The 21,792-nt window shown below is 44.3% G+C and overlaps 1 protein-coding gene across 1 annotated transcript; it reads left to right on the top strand.

The window, feature by feature from the left end:
* Window positions 1–477: 477 nt before the first annotated feature.
* On the top strand, window positions 478–17,363 carry IL20RB (interleukin 20 receptor subunit beta). The gene is given in 9 exon segments (XM_010308664.2): window positions 478–676; window positions 1,117–1,139; window positions 1,142–1,211; window positions 6,492–6,618; window positions 7,336–7,526; window positions 10,309–10,433; window positions 13,140–13,290; window positions 13,618–13,763; window positions 14,342–17,363. Coding segments are annotated over 9 exon segments (1,158 nt in total). The 3' UTR covers window positions 14,468–17,363.
* Window positions 17,364–21,792: the final 4,429 nt, after the last annotated feature.

Genomic DNA, 21,792 nt, shown 5'->3' with positions numbered 1-21,792 from the left:
CCTCATGTCTGAATATTAAATCAGAGCGTATACATCCCCATTTATGGCACCACAAGATATAAACCAGTGCAGAATCAGATATACTACCCAGGCCTAACTGAATGATAGCTCAAAACTCAGGATTGCCTTGTTTATACCTTCTTGGTACAACAAGAGAACAGATTATTTTCTAATACTAATGTTTCTAATACATTCATCAGAGCTAAAAGCATATGGTAGGATTTGGCTTTTTTTTCCCCCATTATCTGTACAGTGAGAATTTCATTTCATTTAAATGGCCTTTTGCAGAACATAAAAAGCTTCCACCTAAACTTTGTCTTTCCCTCGGCCTCTAAAGAAACCAGCCTCAGAGGCATGAAGGTAGCTGCTGCTGCAGCCTTGGACCCAGCAGGCGCGTTGGGTTTTGGAGAAGGTCTCAGAGCTGCATCCAGGAGAAGCAGAAGCTGCGTCCACCCTTGCCTTTGCTCAAGAGGCGAGATGGAGAGCAACGACCCTCAGGAGATGGAAAAACCTCGGCATACATGTGCCTGCACCAAATCAGATCTGAAAACAGAATGTCATCCTCAGTACACACCCAACACAGCTGCCATAAAAATAGTATTTGAAGATAAATTGGAGCACACAACTCCCTTCTGCCAGCCCAGACACACAGTCCTTCACGAGTCCTTTGTGCACGGTCTGTGGTTACAGGCATGCCTTAGTAATGCTGTGGAACTTTCCTGATGCTTGGAAGCAGCGGGATTTATCTAGTTTGGCATCTGAGCAGAAAAATGAGCATTTACAGCTATATAAACTACATGGAAATATCCAATGAATCCTGTTTCCTCCTTACGACATCTTTGTTTAATACATATAATTGCTAACTAAGTGAACCAGCGTTATGCCATCTCGTTGGGCAGTTGTAGAGACCTGTAAAGAAATGCTGGCATCACACCACCCGGGCACTCCCTGTAACTACACCCTTACAAACAACGTGTGTACGTCTTTGGCACTGGCGCAGACAGGCAGAGAAGCGGTGTTTGCAATATTCCCCTGCAGCCAGCACTTCGCTCGCACCATGGCCGGCTCGGCTAGGGCTCCCTGTCTAGGAAGGGAAATTTCGGAGCTGCGCAACAGGGTGTGAACGTGGGAAAGGGCGACAAGCCTGGACAAAATGTCACTAAAGCTCATCTGCTTCTTCCTCTGCGCTCTGATTGCAGCAAATCTCACAGGTAAATGGCTAAAATATCTTCAGTTGACTTAAGTCCGAAGATGAAGGGCTTGTGAGAAACAAAAAGTCTTTTGTTCTTTTGTTAAACTTGCTTCTACAAAACTGAAGCCAAAAAGTATGAGGTCAGGTGATCTTGAATTTTAATTCTTCGTCTAAGATTAATACTAGAATAACCAAATGAAAAAGACAATCCATAAATTCTATGTTCTGCAAGTCAATTCTGAAATCTAAAGAGGAGTTTCAGTTTGAAGGAAATTAACTGGCTAATACTGTATTTGTCTCTGCTCTTTTGCTGTTCTGTGAGAAGCTGAACTTTCAAGTCCTCTTTTAATGCTGATCTCTTTGCGCACAGGGCATGCCCGTATAAAGTGTTAATTAATAGCTCTAATTTGTCGACTGAGGGTCTCCTTTACCCTGGGAGGAGGTCGTGCAATTTGTGCTCGGATTTTGCTCAGTTCTGTCTTTCTAAATGTGCCATCTCAGCTCCTGAATTCAGGTTGCATCTTGCTCCATTTTGTTCTCTGCTTCAGGAAGAATAATTTTATAGCTTCCTTGGCCAGCAAAACACTTTGGATCATTATTTATCATTCTTAGTTGCTAGGTACAGAAACCACTGACTCAGCGTCAAGTCGTGTATGCTCTGAAAGTTCATTCTGTGGAATAGGGAAGACCATGACAAATGTTTTTTTTTTTAAATGATGGCAAAGCTGGGCAACTATTCTTTAAAGAAATTTGGGGTTAATTTTACTGGGTGTTTTTGTTTAAGGTCTGGCTTGTTGTGCGATGTTTCCGCACAGGAGCCACGTTGCCTGTGTGTGTAGTGACTACCAGCCTCCCTCACCACGTACTCATCCAGTTTTGTCTTCTATGCTGTGATAGACAGTAGGAGAGAAAGGTGGGAGAACTTACTCTGTGTGTCCCATTCTCTTGGCTTTGACCTGAAAAATGAAACTTTGTGTCCTACTCTCCTTCTTCTGAGCAGAGACCATTTTTTGATTGAATATTTAAGTCTGAATCTGCCCCTGCGGTTGCACAGAGCAGAGACACCGGGTTAGAAGACGGTGTGGTTCCCATCTAGCCTGGGGGTCCGGGCTTTGTATCCCAGGTGCTGGGGAGAAAAATAGGCAAGGGGGATGTGTACTGGGGTCTTGCCTTTTGGAGTCAGCTTGTGCAGTCAGCAAATGAGGGTCGGGATGTTCCCGCAGACTTCGGGTTAGGGTTATAGCCAAAGAGATTGTTTAGCATAATTTATTATTGTTGTCTAAAATGCTAGGTTTCTAGGAGTGAAAGACATATGGCTTTCATTGTCACCATTTAGCTTACCGAGAAATGCCTTTAGCTTTTTGGAGTGTTGCAGAAACCACTCTATTTTCTTGTCACCAATATTTAGAGTTCAGAAATCCCTAGTCAGATTCTGCTTCACTGACATTTCCTCAACCGCAGAGAGGCAAACCGTGCTCAAAGACACAAGAAGCTGGTGACACTGTTCTCCTCCAGATTAGAAAAAAGGAGATTGAATGGTACAATCCTTGGAAGTTCAAAGACAGTACTTATTAGCACAGCAGTGAGGAAGGATTTCTCAGCCTTGTATATAAAATTTTAAGGGGCATGCCAGAAAAAGCAGAGATGAGGGAAAGCACTTGTGAACACTATGCAACACTGATTCAGAAGTTACTGATCCTTCTTGTTTGTTGAGCCCCTGAAAGGAGAGGCTATTATGAATGAAGAGGTAATTTTACTAATATTTTTGCAGTGTTCACTTTTACATTTAACAGTAAGTAGTGGTGAGAGTAGTGATGAAGTAACAGCAAGTAACGATGAAATAGTAGTGATGAAATATTATTGTGTTCTATATTCACAGAGAAAGAAGGGTATCAAAATCTATCCCAGAGAAATGGAATTTTGTCAGGGTTTATTTAAGGCTTTTTAAACTGAAAAGTAAGACAGATAAATGTACTGGACTTGATAATGAAATGTGTTTGTTTATTTTTTAAATTGTAGAGTCTGTAAGTTTGACACAAAGAGGAGAAAAATGTTAAACAGGAGAAGACATCACCATTCTAAATGGAAATCCACTCTTTGTGTAAGAAACGAAATGGAATAGACTGCTGATAGAGTAGGAGGCAAAAATGCTGTTTCCAGAGAAAATCTGGACGTGTTTTTTTCTTTGGCATGACTGGAGATGTTAGGGTAAGAGTCAGTACCCTGGCTTGAAAAACAGTTTGGCTTTTCCTGTGAGGCTATTTACATTTTGCTTGTGAATCCAGAATCAAATGGATGTGGTACGCAGCCCCGGGCTAACAGCCTCCTGGGTCCTGCCTGCTCTCTCTCCAGTTGTCTCCTGCATTCTGGATGATTCTTGTTCCTTTTCCCTTCAAAATGCACAGACCACAGTTAATGGAGTATTTTAGTACTGAAACAACATACTTCACTGTTTGTACTCGGTGCTTTCCCTGTTTATATAACATAGAATTGCCATTTCTCCCAGTGTTAAACATGTATTTGCTTACAATTGCTTTGTGGGCTGTTGCAACAGATGGATTGGAAAAACCATGAATATAATTTATTTGGATATGGTACAGGATACGCTATGTCTAGATCAACAGTAGTTTGGAAGAGCATGAACCTCTCTTCCAAACTACAGCTTTCAGCACAGCTCTGGGTCCTAGGCAGAAAGCAGGGAAGTGCATCCCTGCTTCTATTGCTCAGGGACCTCGTTTAATTTGTGTGCTGGGTGAGAAGATCTCAAGTTTGAGCTTTACACCTCTTTGATTCAGTCCTGAGGGCTGTCCACTGTGTTTGTAGTAGGGCATGGTGATGTGGTTACAAACATCTCTGGACGTATAGTCAAGTGAGACATACTAAAACTGAATCACGTTTCACTTTAGCATATTTGTTACTTAATTATTTAACCTTACAAACACAAAATCTTTTAATTTTTATATGTAACAGCTGCACACATAGGCACGTATGTATATGTATACTTATGCCCACACAGATACCTGTTGCTATATTCTTTGATTATGAAAGGTAAAGGATATCTTTCTCTAGGGATGCAGTTCCCTTCATCTGAAGGCTGATGTCCAAACTAGTGCACCTTCCACGTGAACTGTATGTCCAGAACACTGCACCCCACCACCGCTGTCTTACCTGCAGGGCTGGAGACTTAAGTTTTCTGAGACTAAAGTTGAAATACTCCATGGCACTGAATGAATGGCTGCTGTGTGCCCTGCAAAAAATCAGCAAATATGCTCTGTAGATAACACACCTGAGTATTAGGTTTTTCTAGATCTTACTTTTCTCAGAGAAGAGTTCTTACGAGTAGCAGATTTTCTGCCCATCCTGAATCTATTAATACCAAGTTGAAGCTTAAATCATTTAACTTTTTTTGTAGAGACACATAGACTGTCATTAGGCCTAGAGTTTTTCCTAATGAAAGGAAGAAAGAAACCTTGGTGTCCGTATCGAACTCTTGTGGTTCAGCTGAAGTGAGGTGACAGGTCTCACTGTGCCGACAGAACAGTCACTGGTTTTGCCAGCAAACCAAGAAAACAGTATACTAAGTTAAGCATAGCCAGGAAATGAAAATTGGTCTCAACTAGATACAAAATAATCCACCTTCTTTTAAAACTGGTTTCTAGACAGTTTAGTAAGATTGGGTTCAGTACTGTTGAATATGAAAAAATATATATCCAAAGAGTCCTAAAGTCAAGGACTTAAAAAATTAGGAAACACTCCAATGCTGTTCACCCCTGTTCAGACCTGGAACATCATTGTGTGTGTGAGTCATGTGGAAAAACTAGATCATGTAACTGAAGTCTGTTACGTAATTCACACACTTAAGTATGCCAACTCCCAAAATTAACATGGGAACCAAGAGTGCAAGGAAAAGTGGTAGCAAACAATCTAAATGTTGAGAGGCGTGGCAAATACAAGAGACCAAATGGGTGGATGAGATGCAGAGTGAAGGTCAATAAAGACTTTTATTTTTTTTAATAAGAAAAAAGTGCCTTTAGTATGGACTAAACAGCTGAGCATTATGTCAAGAGAGCCACGTAACCAAAAAATCATGAGAGTTGGCATCAAGGTTCTCTACATCATTAATGATTTTATAAAGATATGAATACAGGGAATATTCTAAAGGCAGCAAAAAGACCGATGTCGTTCCAATGCTTTAAAAGAATATCATCATGAAAACATTGCTCATGGACTTGTCAACCTGGTTTTGATTCTGGGTAGAACAACTGTCATTAACTGGTTAACTTCGTAAACACAGCTGAAAAGAAGACACCCGCTTTTAATGACAGTTAAAGACTAATGGAAGCTTGTTATGTGAAACAGATGTAATTAAAAAAATAATTAGGAAATAATATTTAGGTAATATAGATATATTGTGATAGAACAGTTACCTTGGTTCTGGGAAGGAGTTGAAATGACCACTGCAACACTGGGTTGGTTGAAACCACTCCATCCATTCCTCCCTTCCAATGGACCCTTGGGAGCCATTCCCTGCTGAGCAGAGAGAACATAATTTTCTTGAGACGAGAAAGCAGCAGAACAGAGATAAGTCTGTTCCCATAGCGTAGTGCAGGATGTGCCCATGAGGAATCCTGCTTTCTGTGCTCTGGTCCAAACACTGCTAAGGATTTTACACTAAGATGCCACAGGATAAAATTAACTACGCTGTAGGTATCATCCCATACTTATGCTTTGACGATCTCAGAGTAATGTAATAATTTCATTTATAGTCCATTGAATAAGTTTATTCTATTAAGAGGTATTTTGATTGTAGCCCAGAAGCGCTTACATTATAAGAATTCTGCAACATGAAGAAAGCTGTACCAGAGCTAGGATCTTCTACAGTGTCCAGTTCAGTCAAGCCTGGAAAGAAACAGCACATTTCTAACCATGGTATCCATCGGAAAGGCCTATAGAGTGCAATAGAGTATCTGTTACTTGACTTCATTAAATCTAATTGGCTAGCTTTATAAAAGCTTGACCTTTTCTCACTGTTTTATTGATACAATGAAAAACCCTGAAATAATGAAAATGCATACTTTGCCTTTCTGCCAGCAGTGCCAGCCTAACTGCTATGTCATTTGCTCTTTGGTTGTCATTTCTTCTTCTCTAAAATAGTTTCAAACACTGAAGTGCCAGTAGCGAAATGCAGAGTGTGTATTTCTGATACAAAACAGCTTTGCACTACTCTTCTAAGCTTTTTTCCTAATACATTCATATACCTTTTCTCTTTCTTTTTTTTTTCTTTTGCTGGGAATTTTAGGTGAAGATGCGTTGTTGCCAGCACCTCAGAATATCTCTATTCTTTCTACCAACATGAAACACTTCTTAACTTGGAGTCCAGTGATCGTCCAGGGACAAACTGTGCGATACTCTGTTGAGTTTCAGGGGTAACTTCTGGTATTTTTTTCTTCTTTGCTTTTTGAACACTGCTTGCTTAGACTTAAAATCCTGCACTGTTTTGATGTCTTGAGCACTATTCAGTTCACAGGCGTAAGAGAATTTTGATACTCCAGCACTGTTGATCACAAGTGGAGGAAAAAAATCCTTCTGCTCCAATTCTGAGACTGTTTACAGGCTAATAGATACCTGAGTAATCCAAGGTGTGCATTAAGCACAAAAAACTGCCTCTGTCCGAAGAATTAAAAAATTAGGAAGATTATCAACAGTTTAATTAGAAGAGGAAAGTGAAAACATTTGAGATTTATTCATTGTTGATCTTTTAAACATTTAACACACATTACAGGAGGTTTCTGATACATCTTGAGCTATGACGTGTAACACAGCATGGCTTTGGGATTCTGGCTTACCAGGGATGATCAAGTCAAGTGAGTGGGCAGGATCTGATGCATCAACACTGCGTTGGCTATCCCCACCTCCTACAGTATCATGCTGCATTTGGCTCATGGACAAGCTGGCTCTGGGAGATTTTCTCTAGACAAACTCTAAACCACACCCATACTGGTTTTACACACTCCTAGTATTCGAGCCCCAGTGTATCCCAGTACTGGTTTTACCTGGAAAGAACTAGCAAGCAGCCTTAGCCCATGTCACAGGTATATCTGCCATCAGACTGTTGCCTGTCTGCTTTCTTTTCCTCTCCTCAGGGAGTATGAACGAGAGTACGCCAATGAGAGCTGGATTCCCATCTGTGAATGTTCACTCATCGCAGCCACAGTCTGTAACATCACGGAGGATATCTCAGCCACTGTGGCCTATAACCTGCGTGTAAGGGCAGACGTTGGTGCTAGAAGATCAGAGTGGGGCACCCTGAAGGGTTTCTTCAATCGCATCACAAGTGAGTCCTGCTCTTTGGCTTAAGCTAATTGGTCGTGTTAATTGCTCAGAGCTCAGTGCTGAGGGATTGCTCACGTGCGTGTTTGTGTACTGTGCATGTCACATACAGCCCATAAATGCACATCCTGCTTCTCAGCTCCTCTCATGCCAGGGTGGGATGTTTCACCCTTGCTGTGTTCTTGGACATGAGTTCCTCCTGAGGCAGGGCCAAATTTACCAGGGCTTGAATTTCAAGGGCTTCAAAGATAGGTGAGAAGACTCCAGGCATTTCTTTTAGCAAGTTGGCCACTCTTCCCCCCTGATTTCGAAGAGTTCTGATCAGTCAGGGTTGCTGCCAATGCTTCATCTAATCCATGTCATCCAATCATTTCTGAGAGTCCAGAACCTGATCCTATGGAAGCACTTACTCTAGAAAACAGCCGTATCACCCTCTATGTGCCTTAAGCTGTCCTGGAAATCCCACTCCCTTCCAGACACGATTCCCTCCTCCCATGTTGTCAGATATAGGAAGTAACCTCGGAAGAGGAAAGAAAAATGGAAACTGTAGCTTTGCTGCAGTCCCAGCAATGAAGGGTATTTTCTGCATGTTCTTCCAACTCCTGCAAAGCTTGAGACCCAGCTCAACCCAAGGATCATGTTGCAGCCTAAAATTAGCATACTATTTCCAGTGTTTCTCTGCAATTATCTCTGTTCTCTGCCATGTACTCAACTGCTTTCAGCAATAAAAACTGTGGTGGAAAACCTGTTGAGGTCAGTATTAGAGTGCAATTCTGTCTGGGATGGGCAGTGGTCATCAGTTTTAGCCAGGGAAGAAACTGCCTGTCTGATACCAGCGTTGATCTGATCTTAAACCTTCATCAGTTGTTGGAAGCTATCTGCTACTACAAGAGTGAGCAGTCCTTGTTCATACAGAGCAGTTAGTCAAAGCAGCACCATCAGAAGTGCCACCTAAGTTGGTTAGTGGGTCTCTTGATGTGGAAGTGTTTTCTAGATAGTGCTTTAGATGAAAAATCCTTCCCTTTTCCAGGAGCTATGGTGGCACAGAGTAGAGCCACAGACCACACTGTCAGGCAGAGGTAAGGGAAGCACATTCCTTAGCTTGACCCTCTTCATGAAGAAAAGCAGCAACTTTCCCATGGTACATTATTTGACAGCTTGGTCCTGTGTCTTAGAAACATCAGTACAATCCTCTGGCTACGCTGTGAACACTCAGAGGACACAGCTTGCAATGGGTTGCAATGTGAACATGCATATATGGACAAATGTCTAAAGGAGAAAGAAAAGTCACTGTAAGCTCTTGTCCTTATGCATTTTTACTGCTCACTTTCCCTTGACTCTGCTTTAGCATCTCTTAAGAAACCTGGCATTGAATCTGAGAGGAACCAGGAATTCAAAGCACAGCCCACAGATTCTTTATGTGGTTCATAGACAATCAGGGCATCAGCAGAGCCCACAGTACTTCTAGACTAAAAAAGCTCCAGTATCAAAGTCTTAGGTGTAGATGCACATAAAGTATGATAACACATGGAAAAGACTTCTGAAAGATCTTCCTAAAACTAAAAATTCAGTCAAATTTCATTTTATCCAAATTCAGATAGCTAGCATCCAGTGTCCCACCACAGAGCTAAATGTAAATGTTCCTGTTTGGTTAGCAGTTGCATTTTGCAATGTCAATTTGTTAATACATTTAGCCCAATATTTGTTTTTAACCACCAAATGACAGGGTTTTTTATTTATTTTGAGACATCATGTTAAGCAGACTCTCAACTTTTAATTTAAAAGTATAACGTAGTTTTCCAGGCCTCCCATTTGTGGCACACTCATCATGAACATACTTGGATTTTATGTTTTCATATTGCTCGGTATTATTGGCAATTCACCGGATGTAAGAGCAAATTCGATTAAGAACATCTCTTCTGTACGTTCCCATACATTGAAAGCAAGGAGGTTGCAACCATTTTCAGTGACAACAGAGAGGTAAGGAATGGCCTGATGAGTAGTGCAAATCTGATCTCCACCCTGCCTTCACGCCCAGTTCACAACGGTACAGTGTGTAGCTTCATCCATGCTTGGCTGATTCTGATGGTTTCACTAATATGCCTCACAGCAGAATCCCAGACCGAACCAAGCTTTGATATCAAAGTAAGCATGAAGCAAATCACCTACAGATTTACTTGCATACATTGCCAAAAACTTAAGTCGCAGCAGGTCATCAGCACAAGTCTGTCTACAACCAGGTAGATACGAAAAGAAAATCAGGATTCATGTGAGCTGCCAGAGTTATCCTGAGGCTCATATTGCTTTTTCCTCCACCTTTGAATAACTGCCAAAATTCCCTTGAAGAAGCAGTGGTTTCAGAGCTCCTGTTCTATATGCTAGTGCTAGGCTAACGCCCAGGGGCAGAAGAACTGATCTGATCTGGTGTCTCAACTTCTGGTCGCCCACCTGGTTCTGCTGCTGTTGATCACAAGGGACCCTCAGGCCAGACGCTTCTTCCACCGGGGAAAATTCAAATCCTTTCAAGTTCTGTGCATCTCAGCTATCGCCAAAATCCTATTTGCAATGCCAGTCGTGGTCCTCCTCCTGCTCAAAGTCTACAACACCCAGACACAGTGGGAGGGAAGGCAGAGAGAAGTTTCTGCCCCGCCAAATCAACCAGCAATATTGCAGATTAACGTTACTGTGCTCACGGTGGCTGCTTCTCCTCCTCTCCTAGCTGAGAAGGAAGGCAGGTTTTAAGGGTTGCCTCTGATGTGATAATGGTGCTCTCTCTGTGTTGGCAGCTTCCCTCACCCCACCTCTGATGAAGGTCATAGCAGATGGGTATCATTTACTAGTGGAGCTGGAAGACATGGGGCCTGCCTTTCAGTTCTGTGTTCTCTATTGGAAGAAGGGCCAGGAGAGTAGGGTGAGTTTTAACCCTCGGGTTTTGGGCAAAAACAGAGCCCGCATACTTAGAGTGAAAGCACAGAGACATTGCCCGGGACCTGACTGCCAGGCCAAGCTCCTGCTGTGAGGCTGGAGGACCTGCCTGGGGTCAATGTGCCATGTTCCTCTGACATAACGGTGGGGTGCTGTCACCCCCATGGAGAAGCTTGTCTGCTCTTTCCACATTTCTTCTCTGGCAAGAGAAATCAGGAGAATCCCCTCAGGGACCTCAACTATTGAAAGAAACCTGAAGTCAGGAACTGAAGGTGTTTATGCTGACCACCTTCTCTGAACATCATTTGGTTTACGCAGACCAAGATTAAGGTGTCACACCAAGATGCTGACAAAGTTCTCTCAGGAGTTTCTTGTGAAACAGCTTGCCTGTGACAGCGAGCTGTAACTCGGTTAGCTGAGGGCATTACCTGCACCTGGGTGACAGTGAAGCTGTGACAATTTGTGTTCCATTCAGGTACTTCCGTTTTCACCGGACATCGATTTTATTTTTTTCTCCTGGCAACTTGGTGCTTCTGTAGCACCTAAGAACCTAAGAGCAAGAAAGCAGCTGTATAAAGTCAGACCATGGGACCATCAAACCCAGTACATTCTCTCTCCCAGGGGGCAATGGAGATGACTGAGGAAGATAACAGGGAGTGGGGCTGTGTGTAATTACACTTAGGTTATTTTCTGTGATTTCAGAGACATGGCTGCAGGAAATTCCTGAGCCAGATCTGGTATCATTAATAGTCCTTGATGAGTTTTTGTTCAAGCCATGTAAATGTTAGCATGTACAACTTCCTGTAGTCAGCAGTTCTGCAGCTTAACTGTTGCACAGTCTAAATCTTGGTTTCTTTTCCCAGCAATTGGTAATATCTGTGGTTACCATGGAGCTGGCTATTCCATGAAATCTAAACCCCAAGTTCCTGTTTCTGATGGGGCATGCTCGACTTAAGGTCGAGTCACTGACTGTGTAAAAATGAAGGGGAAAAATTCGCATGAGCATCATTTCACATGTATCTGTGTTGAATTTCACTTGTCATTTTATTACAAGGTCCTCCTGCAGTTCTTCACAGTTGGCTGTCATCTCTTTTAGTATCATTAGCATGCATCAGTTTTCATTTTTCTTTCAGATGATCTGTAGTAATATGGTGGTGAGCACAGACCCGCATGGGTCTCCACCATGGCCTCCTTCCACTCTGAGAAAGGATTAGCAATTTAACCCTACAAAAGGCTTCCTCCTACCAGGAAGCAGCAGGAGCAGGGCTGCTCACTATGAGCAGACAAGGCAGGAGCCAGGGGTGATCCCAGTGCAAGCAGTGCCCTCCCCAGTGAAGCACAGACCCACAGGGTCTGACCACAGTGGGCAGAACCAGGTCCTGGTAACAGGGTCCATCAGCAGCCCCAGACAAGGCAAGTGATGAACCAGGTCCAGGGTCTGTACAGGGACCCCAGCCAGGAGCAAAAAGGAGCCAGGACCAGAGACGGGGCTGAAGGAGAAGGCCGCAATGTATTTAACAAGAGTCCATCCAGGAGACAAGCTACCTATGACGATGTAGGTCCAAGGTCCATCCAGAAGACGGGGCTGGAGACAGGCACTCCCACGGCATGGCTGGGACTGGGACTGAAGGTCCTGGGCTGAGCTTAAATGGGGCTCCTGGACCATGGACAGGAGGGTGAAGATGGGGGGGGCCAGGCAAGGCTGGTCAGGGCCACTGCAGCCTGATGGTGCACTCAGGTCTCCGATGCCTTTTTTTCCCATGGCTGTTACCTTAGTAGGCTTTTGAAACAGATCTTCCTGACTACCTTTTGGAAATCCACGTAAACGAGATCAACCTTGTCCATGAGCTTTCTGACACCTTAGAATCATTTAGGTTTACATCTGATTGCCTTTTATGAATGAAATGTTAACTCTTCTTCAGTGTATTATATTAATCACCTAACATTAATTCCAAACTTCCAAATAATTTCTTGTTGTGGTTTAACCCCAGCTGGCAACTGAGCACCACCCAGCTGCTCACTCATTCCCTCCTGCCCCGGTGGGATGGGGGAGAGAATCAGAAGAGTAAAAATGAGAAAACTCGTGGGTTGAGATAAAGACAGTTTAGTAGGTAAAGCAAAAGCCGCGAACGCAAGCAGAGCAGAACAAGGGATTCATTCCCCACTTCCCATCGGCAGGCAGGTGTTCAGCCACCTCCAGGAAAGCAGGGCTCCATCATGTGTAAACGGTTACCTGGGAAGATGTCCCTCCCTTCCTTCTTCCCCCCAGGTTTATATGCTGAGCATGACGTCATATAGGAGGGACTATCCCTTTGGTCAGTTGGGCTCAGCTGTCCTGGCTGTGTCCTGCACAAGCATGATTTTGGCATCCCAGCAGAAACTCAGCTAAGTCAAGACCTTAGTCATCAAGCCTTCACACCAGGGCAGTAGGTCATGGTCTAGTGTTGTGGCCCAACATCATCATTATCCCTCTCTGGCTCACAGCTTTCTTCCCATCCCCTCCTGCCCTTCCAGCCATGTGTGGTCTCATTCTGCACTCCACTGTGCTTCCTTGTCTACCTCTTTTCTCCGTCTCGTCTCTTGTTCACACAATCCTCTGAGACCTCATAAAGTCTGGGCTAGCATCATATTAGGACTCCTGTTCTCAGTTAGGTCCTTGCCCTATGTTCTGATGCTCTCTCTCCTGTGGCAGATGCAACAGAAGGTGGTGAAAGAGGTCAGTTCTGTGGTTCACCTGGACACCATGGAGGCAGGACCTGATTATTGTGTAAAAGCTCAGACCTACGTCGAGGCGATCAACAGAAGCAGCAGCTTCAGCCAGACACAGTGTGTGAGGGCACAAGGTAACAGCCAGCCTTCCCTCCTACTCCCCTCATGTAGTCATGCCCGAGAAGGACAGCGTACAGCTCTTCTTTTTGTTTCCACCCAATATCTCCTGTCTTGTTTGCAAATGTGCTGCCCATCTGTTTCTTGGGGGAGGTAAAAAAAAAAAGGAAGACTCGGGAGTGCAGCTGCCTACACTGGCACTGGTACCCTTCCCTGGAGCATGCCAGCAAAGCATCTCACCAGGGTGGGTGGGAAGAGCAGCTGCAGAGGGTGCAGGCTGATTGCATTGAGTGGTTTGTCCTCACGGTCTCTCTGAGAGGTTTTGCTGCTTCTGTTATTTCTAGGTGGCAGATCCATGTGGCTGGTTACTGCCCTCATCTCCTCTGCTGGCTTTGCTGTGGCGGCTTTGACCTTGCCTTTCCTCACCTGGAAAACAAGGAAAATCTTTCAGTACTCCTGCTGCCCCGTTGCTGTCCTGCCAGAAACACTGGTAACATTTTTTACTGTGCCTTATTGGTTTTTAGCGTGCTGGGTATTCACAGGAGCATGGGGCAGGCAGAAGAAAAAGCAGATCCATGGCACAGGAAGCCTTGTGCATTCCAGTGGGAAGAGCTGAGCCGCAGGGGTCAAGCAGCCCACGTGAGTTGGCTGCACGGCTGCCACCGCCTTCAGCTTAGAGCCTGGAACAGGGACAATGCTCCTGGTGCCTATGGGGAGGCAGCTTGGGAGGCCCGGACTGACCCTGCCCGACCAGCTGCTCCCTGCACAGAGCAGCTGTGTCTTTGGCAGCACTGCTCCGTGTCCCCTGGTACCAGCGCCGAGCTGCTCAACTCTTTGGTGGGGAGAAACTAATCATCAAAAGCAGCCTCTTTTCTCGCTCACACGTGAGGAATGTGTTGAATGTGCCGTCCGGTTCAAGTGAATGCAGGCAGCAGCTTTTGCAGCTGTGGGTTCCTCAGCGCTGGCTCTCTGGGCAGCTGTGGCAGGAAGGATGAGAGGAACGGTTTGTGTGGAAAAGTGGAAGCTCATCAGCCTGAGGGTGTTTGAGTGAGTGTGTTTGTTTTACAGAAAGTATCAGAGCCCCCCACCCAGCTGACACTGTGTGGCAGTGAAGAAGCTGAGCAATGTGATCTGATGGTGCGTGTGATGCCCTCAGAAGAAGTTCTCCGACTGTGGATTCAAGAAACCCTTTAGAGCACCCCTGAAAAAAACCCAGCCTGTGGAAACAGATGCCCTAAGCAGAGCCGGCAGATCGTGCCTCAGCCACTTTCCCCAGCGTGCCGATCAGTAATGTTGTTTTCTTTGTGTCTAAAAGCTGCTGCAAACCAAAGGTGGTGTGTATGACGAGACGTGGCCTGCTCTGGGCCTCTTTGTAGCATCTTCAACCATCTGCACAGAAAGCAAGTGAAGGTCACAGGTGACAACTGCCAGTTTCTATACTTGCCCTTCATATCCATGCCCACGACCAGACACGGGTCAGCTCATGTTCCCTGTACCTCTGTCAGCCACATCCATGGTCGCAAGGCAGAGCCCACCCTTCAGCCACCAGGATTTCACCAGAGCAATAGATGTAGAGCCCAGTCCCTCAGTTCCAAACCATTTCAGCCTCGGTATTTTTGCCTCAGTATTTTAAAAACAAATTAAGCAGACAGTAAGAGCTTCTTATGTGGCTAAACCAGCTGGAATGAGCAGGAAAAAAAAAATTGCTTTTAGGGCTGCAGGCCCTGACCTGTGGTTACACTCGTTGAAAAGGAGGTTGACAGTGACTGGACGCAACATAATAATTTACTGCATGTGACACATAACAATGCGTGGTGCCCACAAAACTTACGGCCAGCGCCATGAGGGATGGCTGGGTTTCACCAGTGCTTAGCGAGGAGTGATGTGAGATACAGCCAGGCCTCAAAGATGGTTGGAGGAGCACTGGGGACCTTTTGGGGAGCAGAGCTTTGCAAGACCAGTAACAGCGCTGATACTATGTAGATCCAAGATCACTTAGGCAAGGGTGTCAAAAACATGAAAGCTGGATATGTATGAAGAAAAACTAGGACCTTTAGGAAAAAATTAATTGGGGTGAATTGTTTAAATGAGAGGGGATTGAAGTGGAGAAAGGTAAGGAAAGGACAGAGAAAGGTAGGCTCAAGAAGTGGAACAAGAAATGGGAAAAGGGACAACAAGCGGTACAACTCACGTGGTCAGGATTGTCCAGGGTGCCTGCTGGGCAACTCAAGCAGGACATCGACTGTCACACACGGCAAATCTGCTCTGTGGTCAGGAGGGCCAGGGTGAGGGGCAACTGCAGTGGCTAATGGGGGAATTATTGCGGCTAGTGGGGGAATATCAGGATGGATGGATCAAGCATCCCAGAATTACCATGTTGGCGACCATTCCAGGTCTGATGGCATCATTATCTTCCAGATATCTTGTCATCATTTCAAGGAAGGAAATTGCAAAAGACAAATTCTTGCTAAATACAAATAAAATATAGTTGTTCTGCGAATATTGCAATTATGGCTGTCACTTGGAAGAAAATTAATTTGTTACCTGCGGCGCACAGCCTTGGGTCAGCAGGACATGTAAAGGCTTTGAACTATCAGTGGATCTAATGAAATGTAAGACATCTCTTTCTTAAAGACTGTGCCTTTTTAAATTTAACTCCTGCAATCTTGCACCAGGCCATCAGGTGGCAACAAAGCACCGTGAAAAAAGTCGAAGTGACTCAGGACTCTTCGTACCTGCGTGTTCCTGCCCCAGTCCCTGGCTGGCACCTCACCTTCGGGTTGTGGCCCAGCTGCTTGGTTTATTCCTGTCTCGCCAGCTTCTGTCGGGACAATATTAGGATATAGTGCTTTGGTGTTAAACAGTGAGGTTGGTACTGCTGAATCTGTAGCAAATCATACGGTGAGCAAGTCTGTGCAAGCCTGAGCATTGAAGACTCAGGGTTGATTCTCATGGCTGTTGATAATTAATTAAGAAATGCCTGGTTGCAAACACCCGTACGATGGTGGGCCCAGACAAGGAGAAGAGCAAAGAGGAGAAAGGCATGGGCACAGGCTGATGTGACAAGCGCCGAGGGGCCCAGCAGGTCTCGAGCATAGCTTTCCCTTACAGAAGCCTTGGTGGTAAAGCCGCTCTAGGGAGCTCTTTGCCTCGTATTTATCCTTACTTTATTCCCCACTGATCTGGATGAGTTCAGTGTCTTGGTTCCTAGCGTGCCTCATGCAGGACTTGTTCCTTCCGTGGCTATAGGTCCGAAAAGTTCCTCCTTTCTCTTCCCCCGACATTGTCGCATTCAGCAGTACCAGCAATTGTTTAGGGATACAGAGGAAAGCAGGGAAACAAAGGGCTTGTTCATTTGAATGTGAAGCTCCTTAAAAAATATTATTTTCCAGCTGCATATTAAACATATGTTCCTTCCCACTTGCAGTAACAGATTTTATGCCCTTCCTCATTGCCAATAAAGTGGTTAAACAGTTGTACAAAACTGCCCAGGCAATGTTAAACAACAGAAACACCTGAAAAAAATTCTCACAGTAGGGCGATGGAAGGGAATTGTTTAAGTGCTGCTGCCATCTTAGCAAGACCATATTCAATTTGCATCAGCATATTCCAGTTTGTATCTGGAGACTTGAAGTCAAATTTGAGATACTGACTGAATGTCCCTGGAAAGCTTCTCACTTTGGAGCACGTGCTGCGTTTTGTTAAGCCTGAAAATTATGGTGTATACAGAACAAGAGCGATTCCTTTGCCATCCATGTACGTAGTAGCAGGGTGGCACTGGCGTGGGCAGCTGCCATCAGTCATTCTCTTTAAGTTCATTTCCGTGCATCGCAAGAGTTAATCATGCCTTAGCAATCATGGCAACGGCTGTCTTTGAGACCTGATTTTGCTCCCACAACCACGATACCACGTTTCAAAGAAAGACCAGACAAGTAATCGCAGCGAAGAGCAATGTGCGCTGATGAACTTTGCTCTGTTTCTTTCTGTTCATGTGGTAGTAGGTGGCTCCATTTCTTTCAAAATGCACTTCTTTTTTTTTTTTACGTTCTTCAAAAAATGTTGCGTGAAAATAAAACGCAAATCTGCATCACATTTTTGGTGAGTTTTGTTTCTATGCTGCTTGTAATCTGTGGGATGCGATTCCGCAAAACACCAACTTTTTCCCAAAGACTTTGTGAGAACAGAAAAAATGCTGATAAGACTGGTTTTCAAAGAAAAAATTATTCAGTCTATTAAATGCAGACCAGCATAAAGACTGTTGATTACACGAACATTTAAGAAGAGTTACGTGATATTACTGGGTTAACAAGAAAGCAAGAAATTCAATTATCTGTTCCATGACACCAGCTGGCTGGAACATAGCCTAATTTTTCCTGTGAAGTATATTTCTTTAGATGTATATTACTGTTTGCAATTTTTAAGGGCTGATACCAATATACGGTCCAGCATTTCACTGTCCAATCAAACTGAGGTCTTTAACTTGATAAATTACACTTTTAAGGATTTTCTGCATTATTACAGTATGTTTTGTCTCTTTAAAAGTTACCTTTTTTTCTTGCAAAGTCAAAAAGTAACCAAAATCACTACTTTGACAACAGATTGATTCAATTTCTTGTGAAGGTGGTACTGTGTCCTACAAATGCTACAAAGATAATAGACATCTAAACCACTGCAGATAAAGATGTTTATTGTTTAAAGAGTTTATGTACAGATGATTCTATTAAAGTACAAAACTGCAGAAACAGAAAATTGCTCAGTTCAGGTCTCTTGTGGTCTTCTCAATAAATGGAACTATAAAAAGATTCAGAAATGACTAAATCAAGGTATAAAAGGAATTAAAAGATGGCAAGGTTAAGTGAAATTGCCCAAGTAAATACTGTACATGGAGCCTTAATTTGCTTTCATTCAACGTATGGGCTATAATTTAGCAATTACTACAGAAATGGCTACTTCTGGGGAGTTTAATGTCCGTGATTCACTCGGGATCAGAGAGAGACCTTCGTTAACAGCCAAGGACATGCTCTCATGGCGCAGGCCAGCAGGCAGTGATCCTGCCCCGAAGACATCCCGTTCCCCCCTGCAGCCCTCCGTCCCAGAGCAGGGGTTGACAGGAGCTCCCATTTGCTCTACAGATCTTCAGCGCTGGAATCAAATAGAGAAAAGAGGAAACTGCCAGCCTGAACTTTCCTGATGAGTCTGCGTTTAATGATGCGAACGGGTAACTTCACCCACAGCAGGGTCTGCTGTGCCACCCTAGAGTCAGTCGTTCCTCTCCACGGACCCAGGAGGAGAGCCATCGCAATGCCCGGGTCATGCCCGATCACCGAGTCTGCAGTGATGAGGCTGGTGGGTCAGGACTGGGGCATCAAGGCACACGGCCAGGGACAGATGGAGCTGCAGCGGGGCTCTGGCAATGACCAGGGGCCAGGGCTTGAGCTCAGAGGCACCTCCCGACAGAGCAGAGGTCCTGGTAAGGGTCTTCACAGTCCTCTCACACGGCGGTCTGATCCCAGGTGACATGGGTGCACCACATCGGAGCTGGCCTTGGGCACAGCCCCTCCAGCCACTGACCCCAGGGGGTTTATCAACCTCCTCTACAAGCAAGCTGAAGGACCTGTGTCTTCATTTTCTTTTGGGACATTAACAGCATTTGAATTTTTTTTATTTATGTGAATCAAGAGCATGAGGCTTATTTAAAGACACAGCAGAGGCTTAAAATAAATGCATTCCACCTGTCAAAAAAAGGCTTTAGAAAGAGCAGAGAAATGTTGGCATGGTGAAATAGCAAGGTGACGGATGATAGTACAAGCAATAAGGCATCCTTCAAAAACTTGAAGTCATGTCCAAATGAGAAAAGAAGGAGGGATCACAATTTATGTCTGATTAAATGTAAACACACAATAAATCAGGATGAAAAGAATTTGAGATACAACTTCCTACAAACATCTAAACTAATAATAGATCCTAGAAATGGGATGCTTGCCAGGAAGTCTACAGGGCCAACAGATGACCACATATCAAAGGAGGTCTCAGAGAAGTCAGAGCAATAGCTCAAAACCAAACTAAATTTGGAACAATTTGCTTATTGTGAAGGTTTCCATGCTGACTCTTTGTGCCTGAAAGCATGGGGTTACCTTTCACAAGTGGATGTGCTTGGTATGTTTTTTCATTAGGAACAAAATGGATAAATTACTCCAATATTCAGTCTGGAGTTCCTGCGTGTGGCTGGGAGATTTGAATACTAGCTATGGTGCATAGCTCCTCATATAATCCCAGGATAATCAAGGCTGGAAGAGACCTCAGGAGGTCTCTAATCCAACCTCCTGCTCAGAGCAGGGTCAGCTCTCAGGTCAGACCAGGCTGCTCAGGGCTTTATCCAGTCTGGCTTGGAAATCTCCAAAACTGGACACTCTACAACCTCTCTCAGCAACCCGTTTACCTTCTTGACTGTCCTCATGGTGAAAAAAATGTCTCCTTAAGTCTGGACAGAAGCATTCTGCATTATACTGGGCATAATACTAAACTCGTCAAGGCCCTCAGTCATTTTGATCTAGGTTTGAAGTTGGCTTGGAGTGGGGCAGGGGTTGGATCAAAAGACCTCCAGACAGCCCTTCCAACCACAAATACTCTACAATTCACATTTGGCAGAACTATTTCAACTGAGTGGTCTACATCTATCTGAAATTATGCAGTCCATTTTGTGTTATGGGTGTTGTATTAACATATGCAGAATAATAGACTTCTGTGAAACCTGATTGGTTCGAAGACTACCAGCGGAGCACATGGTGGAGAAAATGGGGATCTCTTCAAAGATGCACACAGGCTTAAGAGGCCAAGTGGAGAGGTGAACTGTTCCCTACCTGAGACCTTGCAGGAAACTGAACAGACAGAACTTTTTCCCATTCAAAACTCAGTCAAGGAAGGGGTTAGAAAGAGTGAATATTCATAAATATTTACTGGAAATACAGCCCCAGGTTCCCAAGCTGAGCAGGCAGTCCTTATGCTACTGCTGACCTTTTTCCCTCGGGCAACTTCATTCCCATTTAAGTTCCCAGATTTATTGCATTTTTCCTTTGAACAATTGCTCTTTCATTTTGCCCCCCCTGCAGAGGCCAGAGAGTTCATGTAGTCCAGTGAAAGTGGCCTTTGATACAAACCAGCTGCAGCTCTGCACTTTTTTACATATTCTGGTCTTCAAACCAGCCTCCCACGTTTTAGATGTGCAATCCCTATCTGTTCACTGCTGTACTTTCATTCCGCTTAGTGTCCTGCTCGTCCTCCAGGTTGCTCATCTATCTCCTCCCTCCTGCTGCCATCCAGCCAGGCTGATGGCTAACATTTTCCCTCTCTTTGCCAAGTCCTGGCCTTGACTCCCTCTTCTGCCATCTGGTACAACTTCATTGTTAATTTTGACATTGTTCCCATCAGTCTGCTGAGTTTGGTGCTACCTCAAATGTCCTGCAGTTTAAAGAATGCCTCTCACCATCACTGTGTGTCATTATGGGATAGTCTTACCCAGGCCTTCTCAGCTTCTCATATTGTCCACACCGTTTGGCATTTTCTTAGTCACTTCTGCATAATCATTCATTTTTCTTCCAATGCACTGTGAAATATAGTCCCCTGCGAGGCACAAGCTTCCTGTGCACCAGCCTGTCATCTGCCTGTTGACCTTTTCTCTTCCACTTGGAACAGTTATGCAATTACCTAGCTTTGCCGTGAAAAGATATCTCTTTTCGTCTCTGTTTTGCTTTTACTATCGATCTCTTGATTTTTCCTTTTGTTGCTTTGTCTTCTCCTGTCTTCCCAGGGGGAAAGACTTCTGCTCAAATTGAGATTTGGTACCGAAATGTTTAAAATCTGCTTGCTATATGTATAAATTTGCTGTGTTCTGTGGCTTCTGTCTCAATGTAGACTGAATGCGGTATTTTGTAAAATTCAGCTTCAGCTTCCAGAGCCTACCTGACTTGTCCTGCCTTCCTGTGGTTGCCAAACGTTGCACTCACCTTCAGGATCACTACCCTGCTTCCATTTGTCTCCCAGCCAGCAGCACTACTTGGGATCACAAGGACAGCCTAGGGACTCTTGATCCATTGGCTCGGAATACACCTTCAGTGACAGAATGTATGCTCATTCTCTGCAAGTCATCCAGGTACCATCAAAAAGCCATCCCTGTGCAGAAGCTGCCTCTCCTGCTCTGCTCTGGCAAAGTCTATTTTCCCAAATGCATTTTGTACAGGGTACGATTTCTGCAGAGAATATGCGGAAGCATGAACCCCTGGATACAGACCTTGCTCAGACAAATCAGCCTGGCCACCCCTTTTGGAACTAAAACCTCATTGCCAAATCCTACCACTTAGAATGCCTGGGCATATGGATGAATCCTAATTATGGGAATAAAATACATGGACATACAAATTAGCAACATTATTCTTCACATAAATGACACCAAATGTACACAGTTTACTCCTTTGCCAGGCAGAAAGTGAAAACTACAGTCATTTAAACATTCTAGCTTCTGT

Source organism: Balearica regulorum, chromosome 15 (genome assembly GCF_011004875.1).
Source record: "Balearica regulorum gibbericeps isolate bBalReg1 chromosome 15, bBalReg1.pri, whole genome shotgun sequence".
Classification (NCBI taxonomy): domain Eukaryota; kingdom Metazoa; phylum Chordata; class Aves; order Gruiformes; family Gruidae; genus Balearica; species Balearica regulorum.
This window is presented reverse-complemented; position numbering and strand designations above follow the sequence as displayed.